Source organism: Barbus barbus (assembly GCF_936440315.1).
Source record: "Barbus barbus genome assembly, chromosome: 36".
Taxonomy (NCBI): domain Eukaryota; kingdom Metazoa; phylum Chordata; class Actinopteri; order Cypriniformes; family Cyprinidae; genus Barbus; species Barbus barbus.
In genome coordinates, this window is record NC_136714.1 from 1,570,863 (window position 1) to 1,593,412 (window position 22,550).

At 36.4% G+C, this 22,550-nt stretch overlaps 2 protein-coding genes across 9 annotated transcripts in view; one reads left to right on the forward strand and one right to left on the reverse strand.

Moving 5' to 3' along the window:
* Positions 1-928: 928 nt before the first annotated feature.
* LOC306855710 (S-phase kinase-associated protein 1) lies at positions 929-8,229 on the forward strand. Its single transcript, XM_079394533.1, has 6 exons — positions 929-1,024; positions 1,547-1,643; positions 1,717-1,790; positions 5,561-5,704; positions 7,005-7,145; positions 7,660-8,229. Exons 2-6 carry the CDS (start codon positions 1,547-1,549, stop codon positions 7,693-7,695), a joined length of 492 nt encoding a protein of 163 aa, XP_079250659.1. The 5' UTR covers positions 929-1,024; the 3' UTR covers positions 7,696-8,229.
* A 1,305-nt stretch (positions 8,230-9,534) lies between these two features.
* The window catches only part of LOC306855709 (transcription factor 7-like 2), a 54,607-nt gene continuing 41,591 nt past the window's right edge, over positions 9,535-22,550 (reverse strand). Inside the window, exons 7-12 of one of the 8 annotated variants that reach the window (XM_079394526.1) lie at positions 20,717-20,833; positions 19,593-19,646; positions 18,262-18,418; positions 17,360-17,467; positions 15,547-15,595; positions 9,535-11,594 (exon numbers count right to left, since the gene is read on the reverse strand). In XM_079394526.1, coding sequence (XP_079250652.1) covers positions 11,518-11,594; positions 15,547-15,595; positions 17,360-17,467; positions 18,262-18,418; positions 19,593-19,646; positions 20,717-20,833 — 562 coding nt within the window. In that variant the 3' untranslated portion in view covers positions 9,535-11,517. Of the gene's footprint in view, positions 11,618-15,546; positions 15,626-17,359; positions 17,468-18,261; positions 18,419-19,592; positions 19,647-20,716; positions 20,834-22,550 lie in introns of all 8 variants that reach the window. The other 7 variants (XM_079394530.1, XM_079394528.1, XM_079394525.1 and 4 more) reach the window with 7 other exon arrangements.

The window sequence follows — 22,550 nt, forward strand, 5'->3', positions numbered from 1 at the left end:
TATTACATTTTAATGTATTACTTTTATAAAGTAACCTACTCAACACTGCATACAAGACATGTAACATATTTCTAGAAACATGCTATTGTCATGGAACGGTTGTCATGGAACGGTTGTCATGGAACGGTTGCCATGGAATGGTTGCCATGGAACGGTTGCCATGGAACTAGTAGGTTTTGAGCAGTGTTGGGAAGTTAGTTTGGAAATGTAATCGGTTATAGATTATAAATTACCCAACCTAAACTGTAATAAGTAGTGTAACTATTTCAATTACTTTATGAATGTATCGGATTACATTTGATTACTTTTCTAAATTTCTAATGCTTTCAACTGTTAATCATTTTGAAGCAGACAGGTTTAACCTTACAGGAGTATTCAACACTGATTACTGTCAGACTTCCACAATCCTCCATCACTTGAATTAAGATTATAATCATTTCATTTAAAGCACAGCACCACAAAATCAGACTTCAGCACCGCTTCTTACTTTGAGATCATTCTCTGAGGTTAAATACAGATTTAAAACCATAAGAATTAGTTTAATAGCTATTACAATGTATTTGAAATCTAATATCTGCATAGCTCTGACAGAAACACTGGCATCTAATAACAATAATAATAAAGCATAGAGCAATAAACCCAAATAGGAAATAAAACAGTTATCGAATAAGCATGTGTCCTAAACTCCTGAGACATTGGTGTCTCATATTTTAGAGCAGTCAATGCAATTTATGAATTAAGATAGGCTAATTAAATGTGTGTGTGTGTGTGTGTGAAATATTCCAATGTTAGCCCCTTTGTAATCGTTAACATTTTCATAAGTAACTAAGTTAATTCCACATTTTTTCTTAACTGTAACTAATTAAATTTATTTTGTAATTAAATCACGTAATTCCGTTGCATGTAAGTAGCAAAGTTCAGGCCTAGTGATGAGGTTTAGTCTGCGCATGCGCGGCACGCTGAGCTCAGTCTCATTCAGGCCTTGTTGACGGTCAGCTTCATACTTTCGCCGCTCTCAGTCACGGTAAGAACGGGACCAAATCTGCCACATTAGCGAGTCATATGTTATATTTTGACAGCGAAGAGACGCAATATTGTGTGAAATGATGAAGTTTATCCCGGTTGACATGATGAATGCAGCGGTTGCTAAGAGAGGCCTGTAGCCGCGCGGCTAACGTTAGCTTAGCATCACAAACAGCCCGTGCTCTGTGTCTCTGTGATGTTTTTAAATCATATTAAAAGCTCGTTGAATGAAACACTGTGGGACAGTGATAGTCTTAATGCTTCGATGTTTTTAGCTGCGATTTATGAATGTTCTGGAGAAGTGCTCTGGATGCTTCGACTGTAACGTTATCGGATTTCTTGTTTTTCACTCTTCCATTATATGTCCGTCTTTTATTCATGTGTAATATTGGCCTATCTGTAGTTTAGCTCAGTCTTGTAGTGCTGGAGAATGTGAGCTAACACAGCTAGCATGAGTCATTAGCTCTTGACTGACTCGTATTCTGAAATAATGTGCTGTTATTGTGTATTATTGTTCATGTAGATGCCGACTATTAAACTGCAGAGCTCTGATGGAGAGATGTTTGAGGTGGATGTTGAAATCGCCAAGCAGTCTGTGACTATAAAAACCATGCTTGAAGGTAAGCTGAACTGAGACATGTTCACACGTGTGTGTGTGTGTGTGGTGTGTAATCACAGCTCTCTTCTGCTCAGATCTGGGGATGGATGATGAAGGAGATGATGATCCGGTTCCTCTACCCAATGTAAACGCAGCCATCCTGAAGAAGGTCAGACTTGTACATTGCTGTCATGTTTACTTGGGAGTTTCACATGATGTTACTATATACAGTGGGGATCGAAAGTTTGGGCACCCCAGGTAATAATTTGTATTAATATGCATAAAGAAGCCAAGGAAAGATGGAAAAATCTCAAAGGCATCAAATTACAGATTAGACATTCTTATAATGTTATATTTTATTTCCATCATTTACACTTTCAAAATAACAGAAAACAAAAAAATGGCAAAAAAAAGCATGATTGATCCACCCCCATGCTTAACAGTTGGACAGAGGTTCTTTTCATTAAATTCTGTGCCCTTTCTTCTCCAAACGTACCTTTGCTCATTCCGGCCAAAAAGTTCTATTTTAACCTCATCGGTCCACAGAACTTGTTTCCAAAATGCATCAGGCTTGTCTATATGTTCATTTGCAAAGTTCAAACGCTGATTTTTGTGGTGAGGACGTAGAAGAGGTTTTCTTCTGATGACTCTTCCATGAAGACCATATTTGTATCTCTTTATAGTGGAATAGTGTACCACAACTCCAGTGTCTGCCAGATCTTTCTGGAGGGATCGTGCAGTCAAACGTGGGTTTTGACTTGCTTTTCTCACAATCCTGCGAGCTGTTCTGTCTGATATTTTTCTTGGTCTTCCAGATCTTGCTTTAACTTCCACTGTTCCTGATGACTGCCATTTCTTAATTACATTCCGAACAGAGGATATTGGCATCTGAAAACGCTTTGCTATCTTCTTATAGCCTTCTCCTGCTTTGTGAGCGTCAACTATTTTCAGTTTTCTAGACAACTGCTTAGAAGAACCCATTGTGCTGATTGTTGGGGCAAGGTCCGATGAGTCTGGGCATTTAAAACCTTTGAGATTGACATCACCTGGTCTTTCCAGACGATGATTGAGAACAATCCATTGCACTGTCAGGTCTCAGCTTGCCAAAGGGGGCAGTGCATGCTATAAACTCTGCAGGGTGCCCAAACTTTTGCAGACGCCTTTTTTTGTTTTCTATTATTTTGAAAGTGTAAATGATGGAAATAAAATCTAACTTTTTTTGACATATTATAAAAATGTCTAATCTGTAATTTGATGCCTTTTGGAGATTTTTTCCATCTTTCCTTGGCTTCTTTATGCATATTAATAAAAATTTTTACCGGGGGTGCCCAAACTTTCGATCCCCACTGTAGATGGTACACTGGGATATATAGATGGGTGACTCCCCCGAACGCATCTAGGTCTGATTTTACCCCAAGATGATGATAAATGGGTGATTTCATATCAACTCAACCAGAGATCTCAGATTTTCAAAATGTCATGGATGTATATTTAACTAATAATCCACTGTTTTGTAGAGGGGGGTCAAAATGACAGTTTTCACCTGAGGTTCAGAGCCAAATTACAGGGTAAAGATGGCAGCATTTTTATTTTTACTGAGAGATTATTATCGTTCACCATTTGACAGACGAGCTACAATTCTAGTTCCAGCATTATTTATTCTTCAGACATTGTTTTTTTTTTTAAATACAGTAAGTATCAGGTGTATATAAAGTGGCCCGCATTTTGTTTTTGACCACTGAGAATGTGTTCAATTTAGCAATTTACTCTTGGAGCCATATTTAGATGAACCATATAGGGCCTTAAAAATGAAGATGCTGAAAGGAAAGCTTGTTTAAACCCAAAATCTAAAAGAGCGTTAAGATATCTTCAATACTTCTTGGGTTACAGGCATACAAACTTGAAGTGAATTTCTCCTTTTTTGAGTAGTCACCATTGACATATTAACAAGGACCGCTAAAGTCAAGAGTTTATACTAATAGACCTACCAATCTTTGTGTAAAAATTACATATTTTTCTGAAGTCATTTTTACCCCCTGTAATCTGGCTCCGAATCTCAGGTGAAAGTGGTCATTTTAACTCTTCTCTACAATATGGTGGATTATTCAGTGAATATACACTCATGAGGTTTAATATTTTGGTCCCTCTTTTTCTCGCTTTCCTTCACTTTTAAATGGCTTGTAAAAGCAGGGTGCGCTTTTTACTTTCTCTTTCAAATTTGGGGCAATTCGGCGTAAAGCAATTGTTCATTTGAGTTTTCCCTATGCCTAATATAAAATAACCAATAACTTAGACAAAGTTTAAATAGGTATACAAAACTGAAAATCAGAAAACACTGTGGAACCAAATAAATAAGAAACGTAGAACGTTTTTAGCAAAGCGTATAAGAAAGCTTGGAGGCACGGCATACACATTGATATCAAATAAAATAAATGAATTACACAAAGTTTAAATAAAATAAAAATCAGCAAACATTGTGGAACCAATTAAATAAGAAACATGTTTAAAAAAACTTCCAAAATCAACTTTTTCAAAATCCAAATTATTGCCAAAGAGGTGCTTTTGCATTGTTTGGAAACTAAATCATCCGCTATCGTCTTGTCCGTCTCGCCTCACTCTTCTCGTCAGTCAGCTTGACTCGCTCTCCTCAGGTGATAAATGAAATCTGATCTGTGATCATGTGACTGTCATTCAGCACGCTGCGTTCGGGTTTTAATTATACTGTCTGTTCTCTAACTGAACTAAATTATTTGTATTACTATAAAAAAATCTAAACGACGGTATCGGCGCCAACTAGGGTTGGGTATCGTTTGAATCTTATCGATTCCTAGTTTTGACTCCAATAAGATAAAAAATCCAATTAAAAACAAATAAGTCAAACTGTTAGATGTCAAACATTTATTCAGTTTTTTTTACAAAGCATTCTGTTGCAGCTGAATAACATGAGCAGAAATCAGCAGCCTACAGAACACTTAGGCTTACAAGAGAAACCTTTTAACAAAAAATATCACAGTAAAAACAACTAGACTATAAATTTCAAATATTAAAGTGTTAAAGACAAGTAATGAAATAGGAACCAACAAATCAATTAGCAATAGTATAAATACAACTGAACCAAATGTCAGGTACAGAAGCAATAATTAAAGTTTAAAAACACTGCATGGTTTTCTTTTCATAAAATATAGATTATTAAACTTATTAAAGATATTCAGTCAAGATTTGATTAACATTAATGACAGGCAGTGCATTTATTAGTCTGCTGTCTCTTTAACACAGAATGCACTCAGATCTAAAAATATTGTAACGTTACACATGCGGTTTGTTTTTTATCAGTTTACGTTCATGTTTATGATGATATACTGACGTCGTTTTCTGCATACTGGTTGATAAATATGAAAGAAGTCAGTTCTGGGCCGGAACAACTTTTTCTGCAGTTTGAGAACGGACACAGGCTGGGAACTCGCACCCATAGATATAATAGACTGCTGTTGTCTATCCTCTGTTCTCGGTGCTCGTGCTTCAGACGTGTGCACTGCACGCAAACAGAGCACAACGTCTTTCCGTTCCTGCACTTAAATCATTTTAAATCACATTAAAATGCGAACGCAGAAATCCTTAAGCAGAATCGAAATACACGTGTCTTATTGAATACGCGGTTCTTGGAAATTTGGATCCGGTTTTCGATACCCAACCCTATCACCAAAACCGTCTATCGAAGCAAGCCTACTGTTTATGAATATTCAGCAATGGTTTCTGTATCAAAGTGCATTATAACATTATTTTCATGCCAGTTCTCATTACTGTAATGTGACTGGGTTTTGTTCCTCATTACTCACTTTTCTCAGTTATGCAAAATAACTTATATAGTGTGCATATTGGTTGTTTTAAAATAAATACGAAATGGGGCTGAGCCTGACAGTGTGTTTAATATGCCCACAGGTGATTCAGTGGTGCACCCACCATAAAGACGACCCTCCTCCCCCTGAAGACGATGAGAATAAAGAGAAAAGAACGGATGACATCCCCGTGTGGGACCAGGAGTTCCTCAAAGTAGACCAGGGCACCCTCTTCGAACTCATTCTGGTTTGTAAAACTGCTTGTGCTTTGACTGCCAGCGTTCGTCGAAATGATACAGAACTGAGTCGCAGATCTGATTTCATGGAGGGAAAACAAAGCGAAATGCATCCTGTTGGTTTTTAGGACCAATTAAGGGCTTGAAAATGTAGGATAATTAAATGCGGCGTCCTGCTTTTAATGAAGCAAAACCAGTTGTGAAGCTAAAAGAACACACAGAGTGCCTTCTGGTTCTTGAGACTGCAGTTTTTGCAAAATAACCCCACGGTTGAACATTTATGATGCACCAAAATTAATACTTTGGGTTCAAATGGAAACCAAAATGTCAGGATGCACCTGAAAATAAAATGACCTGAAAAACTGAAAATAAATTTCATAGTTAGTTAATTAGTCAAATTGAAGTAATTTTAACAATACGAATAAGCCTTGTCATCTCATCAGCAGTAATTACTATGTATGGATCACTTCAGTAGAGTGAGAGTACATGCTTTGGCTCTGTTCAGAAGCCTTGTGAGCTGCTGTATATCTGAATAATTATGAGAAACTAAATAAATATTATTTTGATATCAGTAAAAAGATTATTTAAGGAAATAATAATAATAATGATTGCATTTGCATTTGTGACTATTTCGAACGTAAAATAAATACAATAAAAACAAAAATCATTACAATACAAAACAACTTTAAATTATACATGTCCAATAGCAATTTATTTTACATTACAACTATAAAGTTTTGTCTTAATTTCTTCATTTTAAAGCTAAACCGTTAAACTTTTATTTTGACAGTAAACCGCAGGAGCCCAGACTTCAATTTGCACAGTTTGAAGGACATGAACATGCATTATGTGCACAACGAAAAGCAGTAAATGTATGAATTTTAAAGCAACAATTGGCCGCTTGTCCGCAGGTTTAAGGCAGAAGGATGGCAGTGCTAAGAATGGCTTTCCTGTAAATGTATGGAACTTCTGACATTTATCTCCCATTATGTCCAGGATTTCAATGAAATATCAATTTCTCTGTCATTTACCAATATTGATATATGTCAAATGTCAGTATGCACTGGGAAAACACGTCAGAAACCAACCTCAAATTGCTCTGAAGCTTTTATAATCAAGTTCCCTTCTGAACTTGGGACATCTGTGAGCATCTCTGAAAGGCTTTATTGTGATTGGTCTCTTGTGCTGTTTATTCTTATGTGGTGAGTTGTGTTTGCACATGTCCGAGCAGCAGTGCGTTGACTCGCCACACGATGGCCGCAGCGTAACCGTCTCATCACGCTCACTTTCATCTCTCTTCCCTTTGTTTAGGCTGCAAATTACTTGGACATCAAAGGCTTGCTAGATGTTACTTGCAAGACGGTTGCAAACATGATCAAAGGCAAAACCCCAGAGGAGATCAGAAAGACTTTCAATATCAAAAATGATTTTACAGAGGAAGAGGAAGCCCAGGTAAAACAAGTGCTCATTTCCTGTCTCTCCTCCGTCACACATGGCCTTAATGCGCTCAGACCCGTGTTACTTTAGTATCATTGAGAGACCATACACTTTAGTTTTTTTAGATTTTCTTTTTTATTTGAGTCAAATTGAATAATTTTGTTGATTTTGTCATTTTTAGTAACTTTTAGTTTTGTTTTAAGAAGTCTCTTCTGCTCAAGGCTGCATTTATTTGATCAAAAATACAGATTTTTTTAATATATATAATAGTTTACTGTTTTAATGCACTTCAAATGTAATTTATTTCTGCGATGCAGCGCTGTATTTTCAGCATCATTACTCCAGTCTTCAGCGTCACGTGATCCTTCAGAAATATTCTAATATGCTAATATTTATCATTGTTGGAAACAGTTGTGCTGCTTAATATATTTTTGGAAACTGGTACTATTGCTGGATGTTGAAATGAGATTAACTGAATTTTTAATGAAGTTTTTCAAGTAGTAACTCTCCAGAATGTTGTTTGTTGCAGGTCCGTAAGGAGAACCAGTGGTGTGAAGAGAAGTGAAGATCCTGACACACTTTAACACTACGGATTGTTCCCAAAAAAATGAAAAAAGTAATTTAAAAAATTGCACTGCGCTGTTCATATTTGTTGAGATTTAACACGAATAAATGGAGAAAAAATCCCAAAATGTGTTTTGCTAGCATGGCCGTTCTCCTTGTGTGCTGTAAAAGCCTTTTTTAATGCCCTTCCTCTTCAGATGAATGGAGTAGCTGTCACTCTCACACATGTAGAGAAAACGCTCCTCTTTCTTACCACACTTATATTTTATTTTAACAGAGCTTGTCAGCAAATGGCAGATTCTGTTTTTGAGAAATGAACGTATAGCTTAAGGAACATTTTCTAAGCAGTCTTATTTGTGCTGATGAAAGATCAGTGTTGGAAACCTGGAACTACTCGCGTCTGCCGTCACTTCATCTGCTCTGCCTCATTGTATAGGATTGACAGTCTTTCACGGTTCTGCTCCTGAATGGCAGGCGATTAGGATTATAAATCTTTTAATTCCAAAAAATAAAAGATTGTGGGATTTGTCAGTTCTCTGTGCAGTGTCTTTTCTGCATCTTGCAAGTGTTTTATGTTTGGCTTTCTTCATCTGTTATCTCGAGCTCATTCTGTTAGTATGTGATCACACGAGAGCAGCGGTCTGTATCTGCACGTCTCAAATGCTGCTGGAGCTTTTCTAATACTCACTTTTTTTCTTATAAATTAGGTAATTCTTACTGATTAGAGCTCAGTGTCTTTGAGTTTTAGTCAAATGTTGAGAATCACATTAACTGTCAACATGATCTACAACCATATAGTGCCTTTATCAACAAAATCATTTCACACCTAACAAGCTTTTAAATAGAATATTTTTGCATAAAGTGTGCTCTTGCTATCTTTTGACTCATTTTTTCAGACAAGTATCCATACATTTTGTACAAACCAGTAACCATTACACCTCGGAAAACAGGGACAACATTATAACATTTAATGTTATTTGTTAATGAAAATACAACTATTGCTGCTTAGTTTATATTAGCCCTGTTCATTATTAATATTATTCAATGGACCTGAGTTGACATGAACTTACTATGGAAGCCCATTTACCCTATGGCATAAAAGTAATTGCAACACTTTTTCTGACTATTTGGACTTTTTTTTGCAATTTCAAGTTATAATTTGCTATGAGTTAATGATTAATAATCCTTAATTCATAATTTTTGTCTTGCAATCCTGAGAATAGTTAGATTAGAACTTTTTTTTCTCCACTGCGAGATATAAACTGGTAATTCTAAGAAGAAATTTTGATGTTGACAGGTAAAATAGAGAAACAAATGCACTTTTTGCAATAAAACGAATTGCAAGACAAAACTTTAAATTGTGATGTGATTTGAATTACAGGAAAGGACGTCAGATTTCTGAGTTTCTCACAATTCTGACTTTTTTAATTTTGAGAAGTGTTGCAGCTACCTTTTTGAATGTAATTTTTTTAGTCCTTGGCAGAAACAGGCACAACTTTGAATAAATGTTCACGATCTTAAAATGAACTAATAAATGCTTTATACATATTTTTCATTGTTAGTTCATGTTAAATGTAGTTTACAGTTAAATAATTGTAACGGTGGATGTGATGGGACAATAGCTATTGTTCTGGTATTATTAAAAACAGTAGTGAAGATGCATTGCAAAACAATGCATGCTGTCATGTAAATCATATGTGATCAAATGAGTTCATTAAACAGTCGATAAAAACAGGTCGAGCTGGACACCGTGCTGCTGCTGCTGCTGCTGGTGAATAAACACAATACATGCTAAACAAACAAACAGTATGCTGTTTCACTTGAGAGAACCACAAAGACAGAGTTTTCAAAATATTTTAATAAATCTAGAGAATGATTATTACATCAAAAGCAAAAGAAAGAGCGATGACTTGCTATATGTTAACACTGAAGATGTGTGGCTCCCTGCCTGATCGCAGATGATTGCTTCAGAGCAGACCTGAGTCAACACTGAATGACTTCTAGAAGCACACACACACACACTCTCACACACACAGATACATAAACATACTTCATTTCATACTGCGACGTTTGGATGGATGACAGGCATAGCGGACTACTTCAGATCTACACAACAAAAGCTATTAAAAGTAAACAGCCAAGGAATGTTTTTTCTTTTTTTTCACTTTACATAAAAACATATAAAAGTTTAGTTATTTACGGAGTTTCAGTCTATAAAAGAAGTTTAACAACACTTATTTGATTGTACAAGAGTTATGGTGAGAACGGACACTGTTTTCAGAGATCATTTATCTCCACACACAGTGGCTGAATCTCATGAAGAAACATCCAGGTCATGCTTTAGCAGAAAAACCCATTTTGCACAAAGAAAATTAAGTTATTTAGATCATTCAGACTTTTGGGATTGTGATGACATTCAGCACATCTCCCCCAAAATTCATATTACTGTAATGCACAAAACAAATCGTTTCCACTACTGTAATTGTGGCTAAACGGCTGCTACCAAACAAATTAAATCAGTATCAGCCAAATGCATCTTTTCATTGCATTTAGATGCACAGACTGTTTAATGAAACGGAGGTGGCATGAATGCATTTACACTGCAAAATAATGGTACAAGATTAATGTTTTATATACGTGATCCTGGACCACAAAACCAGCCATAATTTATGAATATACATCATCTGAAAGCTGAATAAATAAGCTTTCCAATCATGTATGGTTTGTTTTGCCGAGATGCAACTATTTGAAAATCTGGAATCTGAGGGAGCAAAAAAATCTAAATATTGAGAAAATCACCTTTAAAGTTGTTCAAATGAAGTTCTTAGCAATGCATATTACTAATCAAAAATGAAGTTTTGATATATTTACGGTAGGAAATTTACAATATATCTTCATGGAACATGATCTTAATATCCTAATGATTTTTGGCATAAAAGAGAAATGTAATTTTGAGCCATACAATGTATTGTTGGTTATTGCTACAAATATACCCCAGCGACTTAAGATGGTCCAGGGTCACATATATACATATATAATATAAATATGAAACTAACCTACCGGTCGGTGGCGCTAAGTGACTGTCTCGATTCGTTCAAACTGCTGATTCAGTCAAGAATGAGAAAACGAGCGAGTCGTTGAATTGTTCACTCAACAGAGAATCACAACGGTTCTGCTGTGGCTTTGTTTGGAACTGTTTTTGTTGGCAAAATGGGGAAGAAAACGGCAATACTGTGTCTAAAATGTAACTCATTTAATATAAAACCAGTATCATATTTGCAATCGTGCTGATATTTGGGAAAACAGCACTCTTGCTCGTGTAATGTTCCTTAACTGCTTAACCGTATTGTGATATAAAAGTGTAAACTTTGAACCCTGTATATGTGTGTGTATATATATATATATTTCAAACTACAGTAACAAAAATTATCTTTTTTGCACCATCGGTAATGAAAACAATAATTAATTGTCATTAAAATGAATGAAAACGGGGGAAAAACACATTCTTCATGAGATTCATCCACACGGAGATCTAATTCCATGACTTGATAAAAGATGAGAGGACGCCCCGTGTGAACTTGATAGTTTTTTTGCTGAGGAAACTGAAGTGAAGGAGAACTTGAAGAACGTGAGAGCAGTCTCCGCAGCGATCGAGCCGTCGGTCTGAGTTATTGTGGCTGCCTTGCGGCGCTCTCTGTTTTAATTCTGCTGAAGTCGAGCGAGAGTCTGGGTGGGTGGGCGGAGCATTTGGCACCCTGTGGGAGGGGCCTGCTGGTGGGGGAGGCGGGGTTTGGCGGGTGATAGACAGGTGAAGGGGGGGAGTCTATAGCACTTCCATCGGAAGAATGGGGGCTGGCGCAGCGTCCTCTTTGAAGGTAGCGAATGCACTTCTTTTTCCTCCTAGGAACAGTCAAGAGAGTTATCTGTGAATAAAGCGTGGATGTGAAACGTCACAAAGATGAACTGCACAACAATGACACAAAATAAAGAGCACACAAAACAAACAGTTATGCCAGAATATACAGTGTAAGACACGTGTGAAATTACTTTATTCGACAGTCCTGACTGAATTTTAAGCTGATAATACACGGTTCTCCTAAAAACATGACAATTAAAACTCCAGTCAAGTTCACGCTGACCTTTGAACTCGAAGCATAAAGACCAGCGTAGCCAATTACAGTATTAAAGAAAAATCAATATCAGTTCATGAACACAAGCAGGAATGATATTTAGTCCTGCATAAATACAGCTGAGTGCATAAGTTTGTAGAATCTTCAAGATGTTAATAATAATTATAATAAAAGAGGGATCATGATTCATAATTCTAGACTATATGTGACCCTGGAGCACAAAAGCAGTCTTAAGTCGCTGGGGTATATTTGTAGCAATAGACAAAAATACATTGTATGGGTCAAAATTATTGATTTTTCTTTTATGCCAAAAATCATTAGGATATTAAGATCATGTTCCATGAAGATGTTTAGTAAATATTCCTACTGTAAATATATCAAAACTTAATTTTTGATTAGTAATATGCATTGCTAAGAACTTCATTTGAACAACTTTAAAGGAGATTTTCTCAATATTTAGATTTTTTTGCTCCCTCAGATTCCAGATTTTCTAATAGTTGCATCTCAGACAAATATTGTCCTATCATAACAAACCATACATCAATGGAAATATTATTTATTCAGCTTCAGATTATATATAAATCTCAATTTTGAAAAATTGACCCTTATGACTGGTTTTGTGCTCCATGGTCACATATATGAACTTATGCACTCAGCAATTCATGAAACTAATAAACAGTCACATTTACAGTAATATTTTAAAACATGAACTGCCATTATAAGATAAAAGATCAGTGCTTTGAACCGACTTGCTGAAACTGACCGTTTGTCTGGAGTAAATTAACTTGATCACTGCATTTCAGTTTTTGGGTTGCATTATTAACTAATAGATGACATGTTTTCTGTTATGCAAATGAGGCATTATCAAGTTTATATCTACCAACTTGCATACTTTTCCAGAATGGAAATCTGAATATGGAATAAAGCCAGGTTCATTTTGTCTGCATATTGGAGAATAAAATATTATATAAATCAGGTGAATGATGAACAAAATCCTCGGTAAAAACTGCCTTTAAATATGTATTGTTATTGAAATCTACAGATGCAAAATAGATGAAGCATAAAGTAAAAACTTGAATGTGTATTCTGGATGTTTTCCTTCCACTGAATCTCAGAACTGACTGGTGCTCGACAAACAGTGGTTTTGTCAGCAGTGCCTTGCCTTCAGGAATAGTTCTGAAGTTGAAAGCGCTTGCAACACGTAAGCCATACTGACTGGAAACCGCAGCACTAGTAAACCACAGTGCCAACCCCGTCAGGAGACGCTGGAGATCAGTCACTTCACACACAAATCAAAGTCACACACTCGCTCTCGGCCGCATCAAAGTCTCAGCCTTCCTCTGACTCTCGGCCAGAGCTACAGTTCATCTCATCCTCAGCGATCTCTGACTCCAGAACAACCTGACTCTGATCAACTGCTTCAGGAATCACTTCATTCTCGAAGGAATTGCAGCAGTTCTTGAGTCACTGATTTAATGACCACAAACCAGTATAACAGAGCTCGAGCGTGTGTGACTGATCAGTTACTAAGTCACTGGTAAGTTACTCGAGCGCAAAAATGAAGCTGCTTAAAAGGTTCTTCACAGCGATGCCACAGAAGAACCATTCAGTCAAAGATTCTTTAGAGAACCATCTCTTTCTTACCTTTTTATAATCTGAAGAACCTTTTGTGAAACAGAAAGGTTCTTTATGGAACCATTCAGACAAATAATGTTCTTCTATGGCATCGTGAAGCACCTTTATTTTTAAGAGTGGAATGTTGAATTTTTGCATAACGCTCATCTTAAAATGTTAACATTTTGATGTTTATGAATTTGTATTCTATTTGTCGCCACATATTTACATTAGTTTTTAAATACTATATGGTGTATTTTTACACACTTTAATTATCATTAACTTAAACTGACATTTTAGTATATTAAAGTTTATTTGAATGTTTTGATAGTGTACGTATATTAAGGTTTAGTAATAAATTAAAAAGCTTATTTCTAGATCATACATACACATGTTTGGGGAAAAATTGAATTGCAATTTAATGTCTTGTTTGTAAGGCTGCACAATTGAACCCAAAACATAGTGATTATATCAATATGGATATAAAATAATAACAACATTAATAACAATTATAATAATAACTGCAATTATTAATGCTCAATAATAATATATTAAAACGACTAAATAAAAACAAAAGGAATACTACTATTGATCTAATGCACAATTTAACCCAAAACATAGTGATTATATCAATATGGCTATAAAAATCATAATAATAACACACTGTTATTATTAAAACACATTACAATTATTTATAAAAAAAGAAATATTACTATTGGACTAGTGCTGCAAAAGATTACCAAAATTTAGTGATTATATCAATATGGCTATAAAATAACAAAAACAACAATTACGATTACTAATTCAAAATTAAATACAAATAAAATAATGTATATTGTAATATTTCAGTTTAAAATAAAAAAATATTTATATTTATATTAAATTCTAAATGTAAAATTGCAAAACTAATATTTATAGCTTGTTAAACGGTAAACTTCGAGCATGAATTAAATAGCAGCCTTTGTAACCATCTTGTGATTTTAGTTTTATTTAGTTTAATCATGCAACCCTAGTCTGCAATAATCATCTGACTGACCAGTGTTGGCTAGAATTAATAATAATGGATAAGTACTTTTTATACACTTCTTCTTCTTCCACCACTGTGCCAAAGTTCAAACAGGACTACGACTCAAAGGTTTACGGACAGCATGGAGCAAACCCTTGCAGAAAGTCAGATGAAACCCAGAGGTGAGTGTCTGATAAAAGCAGACTGGCTGGAGCTGAAGCGGTGTTAGTGACAGACGTACACACCTGCAGGGGCCGCACCAGTCCGTTTGTTGGTTGAGGCCAAAGCGAGCGCGGCATTTCTTTGGCGAGCCGGGGTCTGAGCGAAAGGCAGCATGCGTGCAGAGAAAGAGAGAGAGGAGGAGAAGAAGGGAAAGAGCCGCCGAGGCAGAGAGGTTAGCCGTCCAAACACCAGGAGAAAGAGAAAAGCAATCACAGTCAAGACCATCAGCGCTCCCTCGTATCATATTAGCTGCTAGTCCATGCATACTGTCTACTGTACTGTAAAAACACTTGAAAAGTGCTAAATAACACAAAAATATGGCCACTGAATAAAAAATAAAGGTAACTTACCTCACAATTTGAACTTTTTATTAATAATTGTGAGTTTGCATTACTTTTCTCAGAATAGCATGATGTAAAAACTATTGTGAGATATAAACTCACAATTCTAATGGAAATGACTAAGGATGCAAACTTGCAACTCTGAGAAAAAAAAAACTCAAAAGCTGAAAAACAGCTGGGATAAGAATTGTGATACAAACTCCAAATTTTGATGAAAAAAGTATGAGATATAATCTCAGAATCTTAAGGAAAAAGTCAGAATGGTGAGATATAATATCAGAATTTGGAGGGGAAAAAATTTAATTGCCAGTTTGATGAGAAGACACCAGAGTTCAATGAATATCTGCATTATTAGCATTTATTAGAAATAATTGTTCATCTGCGGAGTAATAAAGTGCAGTAGTGTAGTGATCTGTACGTGGCTCATCCAGTCAGATGATCAGTTTTATCTTTGATATTTTTATATGCGAGTGTTCCTCGTGATCTGTACAGAACTCCCTCGTAATGACCTCAATGCATGTGAAAACACAGAAATCTACCTGTGCCAGAGTCCTGCTGCTTATCTCGTTTCCTTCGCTTCTTTTTGCCCTGTGGTGATGAGAGATCAGAGTGAGCACACTGACCATCACACACACACACACACACAGACACAGACACACACACACACACACGCTAATTACACAGGTCACGCAGTGTAAACTTTATGATCTCTGCACACATCTCTGCTTTCTTCCACCCCCTGCTTTCCCAAATACACTCTGTGGGTGTGTGTGTGTGTGTGTGTGTGTGCGCGCATGTGTGTGTGTGTGCGCGCGCATGTGTGTGTGTGTGTGTGTGCGCGCGCATGTGTGTGTGTGTGTGTGTGTGTGTGTGCGCGTGTGTGGACAGACACATCCGCACAGCAGCGCTGCAGTTAATATCTGCGTGGGTTGTGTGTTTCCTGTTTACATGCAGGTGACGGCTCTAAATGTAGGTGAAATTTCTGTTCGCATGTGATGGGTGTCAATCTCTGAGAGAGAGAGAGATGTTACTTCCTGAAAATATTCAAATATTGAATTTACCAAAAAAAGGAAAATATCTGCACAAATTAATGGATCTTTGGGACATGGTTTTGTTCAAATAATAATATTTCATTTTAAATTAATAATATTTAATATTTAAATAATAATATAAATTATATAATTAACTATCAAGTATCAAGATTACAAAGACAAACAGTTTTGTTTTTGGAGTAACATGCACAATAAGACACACATGTTATTTTAATATTTATATACTATTATAGTTTTTATTGATTATTTTAGACTTTCAGTTTTCATTTTAGTTCATTTTTATTTGCAATTTTTTATGTGATCGTTTTGTTTTATTATTATTTTTTAATGTATTATTTTAAGTTGTATTTTAGTTTTCGTTCTTTTTTATTTATTTTATTTCCAGTTATTTCCTCAACTTTAGAAAAGAGAAATCTTGTCCTGGCAACTAACTAAAATAACTTTTTCATCTAATATTTACATATTTACATGGGTGATAAATCTCTGACAAAGACATTTATCATTTGTATATTATCTAATTAAGTATCAAGTACACAATTTTGCATATTTATATATTATAAAAATAACATGTTCTTTCAAAATATATTCTTTCTTCAGCGTTCAAATAGCTATTTTTCTTTCCAAAGTAAATGTAACTAATACAAACCCCAGCATTTATTAATCTTTGTTAATGTTAGTTGACAGAAAGACAATTTGTATAATTAGTGCATTAACTAATGTTAACAGGTACCTCATTTAATTGGAAAATGCTGAAATTAACATTAATAAATGCAGTAAAATTATTATTAATTGTTAGTTTATGTTAACTATATAATGTTAACAAATTAAACCTTAATGTAAAGTGTGACTGTATTTTTAATAATCATTGTAATAAAGGACTACAAAAACAAAGCTTTTTTTTCTTTGGACTATAAAACACATGCATAAGTGATATATTATTATATTTTGAATGTTCTTTTCTTTTTATCCTTTCATTTTAATTAGTTATGTTTTGCAATTTTATTATGTGCTTTTTTCTTTTTTGTTATTTTTTTTTAATTGCTTAATTTAATTTAATTTAATTTATTTCTAGGTAGTAATTTTAGTGCCTCAACTTAATAAAAATAGAAATCTTAACTGAAGCTAATATCATCTAATATTTATATTTTATTGCAGATTTGATTGTTTTCGGCCAGAATAATCTGATTGTGATTGATCTGTAATGAGAGTTTGGACACTGGATCTGCTCACGGTTATATCCCACATGTCAGAATGATCCTGATTGTCATCACTTAGCTGCAGAGTAATGAGAAGCACTCACATAGTTGTCTCGGGCCGACCAGCTGGGATAAAGCTGCATGTGAAGCTGTCGCTCCTTCCGCGCCAGTTCATAGTACTTGGCCTGTTCCTCGCGGGTCAGAGCGTGCCACTGTAACACACACACAGATGTTAGGTTTCTGTGGATTGTGGGGACTTTCCATAGACTTCTATTACTTTTATACTGACCAAACAATATTTTCTATCCCCCCCTAACCCAACCCTAACCCTTACATAAAACCTGTTTGTATTCTTAAACATCATTTAGGGAAAGGGGAAAGGAAAGGGAAGTGGTGTGTGGCCATGTATGGTGACCCATACTCAGAATGTGTGCTCTGCATGTAACCCATCCAAGTGAACACTCAGTAGTGAACATACACCCGGAGCAGTGGGCAGCCAATGCTGCGGCGCCCGGGGAGCAGTTGTGGGTTCGGTGCCTTGCTCAAGGGTCTCACCTCAGTCGTGGTATTGAGGGTGGAGAGAGTGTTGGTTATTCACTCCCCCACCTACAATCCCTGCCGGACCTGAGACTCGAACCTACGACCTTCAGGTTACAAGTCCATCTCTCTATCCATTAGGCCACGACTGCATTTACTACTTTGAATCATATTTTTCCCTCATGGGGACCGTAGGCCGGTCTCCACAATGTCAAAAATTTCAAGTTTTACTATATGTTTTAAACAAGAGCACACACACACTTACTCACTTACTCACACATACACACTCACACAAACACGCACACACACACACACACTTACTCACTCACATGCACGCACAGACATGCACACACACACACACACACACACGCATGCACACACACTCACACAGACAAACACACACACACACACTTACTCATTCACTCGCACGCACGCACGCACACTCACACACACACACACACACACTCACCCGTCGGCCCAGGATCTGGTTGATGGCGGCGCTCTCCTTCAGTGTGCACTCAGCGATGACTTTGGCCCGCATCTCTTTCATGTAGAGCATGAATGCGTTCAGCGGCTTCTTGATCACCGGTTTCTTGGGCTCCTTCTTCACCTCTGGATGAGATTTGCTGAGGTACACCATGAAGAAGAAAGAGAAAAACACTTTATTATACAAATAACAATGGTTAAAAACATGTCTGGATGGGCGTCCCATTACTCGAAACCACAAAGGCACAAAGCCCATGTTTATATCTCATCTATAATGATCATTTAAACCATTTATATTCTCATTTTGTTGATTCATTCATTGATTATTTTTCCATTTATGATTGCGTGGTTTATTTGTCTTCATGAGTAAGAGATAAGAGGGACGTTGTTGTGAAGCAGTAGTTTTCAATCGTGGTATATTAACATGGCCAGATGAAGTCTGAGAACTGAAACATATGCAACTATGATTTTTCGATAAACGCCGCTCCTTTGTTATCTTCCTGACTTGTCTCCTGCTTCTGCTCTTCTCTGGCGTTCTCAGTCTTCTTCTTCTTGGCTGATAGAAGACTGTTAATACGGGTTTTGGGTGTCAGACTTTGCTGACTGCGTTTCAGATACGAGACAAATCTTGTGGCAGGATTCAGATCTGAAATTCTGATGTGGAGACTTGATCTGACATTTGATAGGAACAAGCATTTTCAACTGAAAACACTTAATATATTCAGTGCTGGGTAGTAACTGATTACATGTAATGTGGATTATGTAATCAGATTCCAAAAATTAAGTACTTGTAGTTCTATTTTAAAATAATTGTAATCAGTCTATAGTTACTTTATTAGGGATTACATATCATTCTTACTAAAGCAATATTCTAAAATAATTCACAAACCCCCTGCAGTTCCTTGATGAACCCCAGTTTGGGGAAACTTTGACGTAATGTTTAATGCACTTCATGTTGTTAATAACAAAAAATGTAATATATTTATATTTTTTATATCAATATTGTACAAGATTATATTATTTAATGCATTAGGTCAAAAGTAATCTAAAAGTAATCCAAAAGTAGTCAGATTACCTTAACATGTAATGTAATGGATTACATATGGATTTTTACATGCAATTTGGAATCAGTAACAGACTCGGACCCAGCACTGGATATATTTCACACAAACAGAGGTATTTGAGGTATTAAAATTAAAACAAATGCCTTTTTTCTAGAACTGAGTCCCAAAGACATGGACAGTTTATTATGAGAATCAGATTTGTATCAAGTATTTCTATACTAAGTATTTATATTCAGGAGTGCAAACTCACAAGACAATTCCAGATCTCACAGGACCAAACAGAAGGCAATTTGCTCTACAACTTCTAGAGAGGTTATGGAAGAAAAACACAGATTCAGATGGGATTAAAATCACAAAGTACGTCCTCCAGGAAAACTAGTCCCGTCCGAATCAAGGTTTCAACTGTATTCAGACGTTGCCTTTTTGGTGTTGAGACCAAAATGTGGCACTTAAAAAAAATGGCACAAACATACAATAAAACTACTGGAATAATATTTGCGTGTGCTTGAATTTCAGAAAAATAGCTTCAAGAGTTTCCAGGGGCCTCATTTATAAAAAGTTGCATATAAACCGTCCTAAATTTGTTCTAAGATGTGACATTTATAAAATCACAAAACATCTTGAAATTGGGCGCAGCTGACCCCCTAATTAATATCATTAGCATATAAAAGAGCGTCGAAATCCGTTGTTTGAGAATGGCGAGAGGGAAGAAAAAGTGCTCACTCACAATAACATAAAATACTGTGCTTTAATTTGTAGCATCAAGAAAAACAGGATGCCTTTTTAATTTATGGAGCGAATCATAGAAACAAACCAAAACTCAGCATAGCTTACTTCTCACGTTTTATTTAAGTGAAACATATTTCGTGTTTATATATTTAATTATTTACAATTTGATTCAGTTTTTCCGTTCACAAATGTGCGGCAGATGCATGATGTCAAAACTCATGTTCTGTTTATGGTGATATTTGCACATTTCTGGCATTAACGAGTCATTTTTTAAAATCTAATTTTGATTTTGTTTAACATTCTAATGTTGTCTGCTAACAGTTAAGCAATTATCCAGCATCTGATATCTGTCAGGAAAATTAACTGAAATGCACATCCCTAATATTAATATTATTATCATCATCATGGCTGCTGCTTATATTTCCAAATACCTACAGTACTCCGATTTGACAAGGAAACGTGCGTACGTCTGCTCAGACCCTGACGAGGCTCTAAGCACTTTTCCACGCAATGACTGTGTTGATAAATACGAACGTTCCCACGACGTTGAGATCAAATTTGTGCGTATGCATGTTTTATAAGCGAGGCCCCAGGTCTGTTCTGTACTCTATTCACTGAAAGCATCAGATCTGCAGGAGAGCTTACGTGTAAATGTTCCTGTCGTACTGGTCGTGCTCCTGTTTGCCGGAGGGAGGCACTATCGCGGGGTGTGGGATGCCTGTAGGGTGCATGCCGGACTGAAGCATCAGAGAATGAGAGAACCTACACACACACACACGAACATGCCAGTTATTTCAGCCCACAACATGAGATTTTCTAGCTCTGTCTGTATTAAAAGGGAACTCACCAACACATCAGATAAACACATGATGCATTAGAAAAGACTTTGCAATGACAAAAAGAAAAAGTTAGAGTTCCCTGCTTACACACGTTTTCAAAACTTTACACACAAATCCAAGAATTGCACACACAAAATGCAAAATGCCTCACATCTAATTCACACTGAAAATATCACAAACACATCTCAAAAGCAAACATTTGGCTTACGTTGCAAACACCTTTGCCGTAATATTATATTTTTGGATGTAGCATACACACACACACACACACACACACACACACACGCACACAGTTATTCAAAACCAAAAGCTCTTCTTCATGAGCTCCTGTGTGCATTTCTGTACAAGATTGACAGCAATCGACAGAGAGATGTTGAACAAGTCACAGTAAACATGAAAGCAAGATTGAAAGCAATTTTTTTACTGTAAGCATTTGTGGTGAATACAGTATTCCACAGTACCAAAGAAAAGAAATACATCAAGCATGTGTAGATGTGTGTTTATTGATTGGATGGTGTTCAATAAAGCACATGTGAGGAGTTAGTGTGAAGCGCTGATGAATTAGTGTGCCATTTTCATTGGTTGTGTGTTACATAGAGAATTGAGTGTTGTATTTTGCAAAAAGTGTTTGAGTCAAAGGCAGAGAATTAGTGTATGGTTTTGCAGATTTGGTCTGTGCTTCTGCTGTTTGTGTGTCAGCTTTCAGAAATTGCGTGACAAGTAAAGATTTTGCGTGCAAGCAAGAAAAAACCTGTAATGAAGCATCAATGCGTCATGTGACCAGCAGCTGGCGCTCTATCTGCACCACAAGCACATACTGTAAAACACACACGACCTCGTTCTGCCGGAGGGAAAACAAGCACGCCGTCTCAAGCATTCAATAAAAACTCTTCAATCTCTGCGAGACAAAGCCGGCTCTACAGCAGCACTAATATTTGAACAGCCAATCCTGATGGAGAAGGACAGCAGAAAGGATTACAGCTCAACAAAGCGTCCCGACACACTCAGCTCCAGACCCTGTTTTGGATTTGTGCCTTTGACACGAGAAGAATTGAACAAAGATGTGCGTCGTCTGTTGACATCCGAATAAAACCGTCTCCACAGCTTGGATTTATTACTGCATGTAAGCATATTAACATGATTTGTTCATCTAATTCGGGTTTTGGGTTACAAAGGAAGGATTTGATCACACTTGACGTCTGATGGGAAAAGCCAAAGCGATGGGTTGGTGCCTCACCCAATCCACTTTGAGACTGAGCTGACCAAACAAACGGCTTGAAGAACACTCGAGAAGAGATGGCAAGGGGACCTGAACTCTACAGAGGAGTCTGGATTACGTTCTGACTGGACGTTATGTGTGTGTGTGTGTGTGTGTGTGTGTGTGTGTGTTGTTGTGGAAACACAAGAAAGTACTTCAACATGAAAAAGGAACAAAAATATCATACAGCGTACAGCTGAGGGCCATATGATCAGTCAGTCCAGCGTATTTCCACAGAAACCAACTATTAACTTTCATGTTGTGCTGTGGGTACGGCATTTGTGTCAAACTAGGGCAGGCCCTACTGGTTTCCATGCTCTTTGACAAAAATCAACACTGCAAAAAACACTAAAGAGTCATGCAAAAATTGGATCTCTATTGC

What these genes read in the sequence shown, in the direction of transcription:
- LOC306855710 (XM_079394533.1), top strand. Translation starts at nt 1,547, where the DNA reads ATGCCGACTATTAAACTGCAGAGCTCTGATGGAGAGATGTTTGAGGTG. An exon ending in ACGCAGCCATCCTGAAGAAG is followed by an intron (nt 1,791 to 5,560) that starts GTCAGACTTGTA and finishes ATATGCCCACAG; the next exon opens with GTGATTCAGTGGTGCACCCA. An exon ending in CAGAGGAAGAGGAAGCCCAG is followed by an intron (nt 7,146 to 7,659) that starts GTAAAACAAGTG and finishes TGTTTGTTGCAG; the next exon opens with GTCCGTAAGGAGAACCAGTG.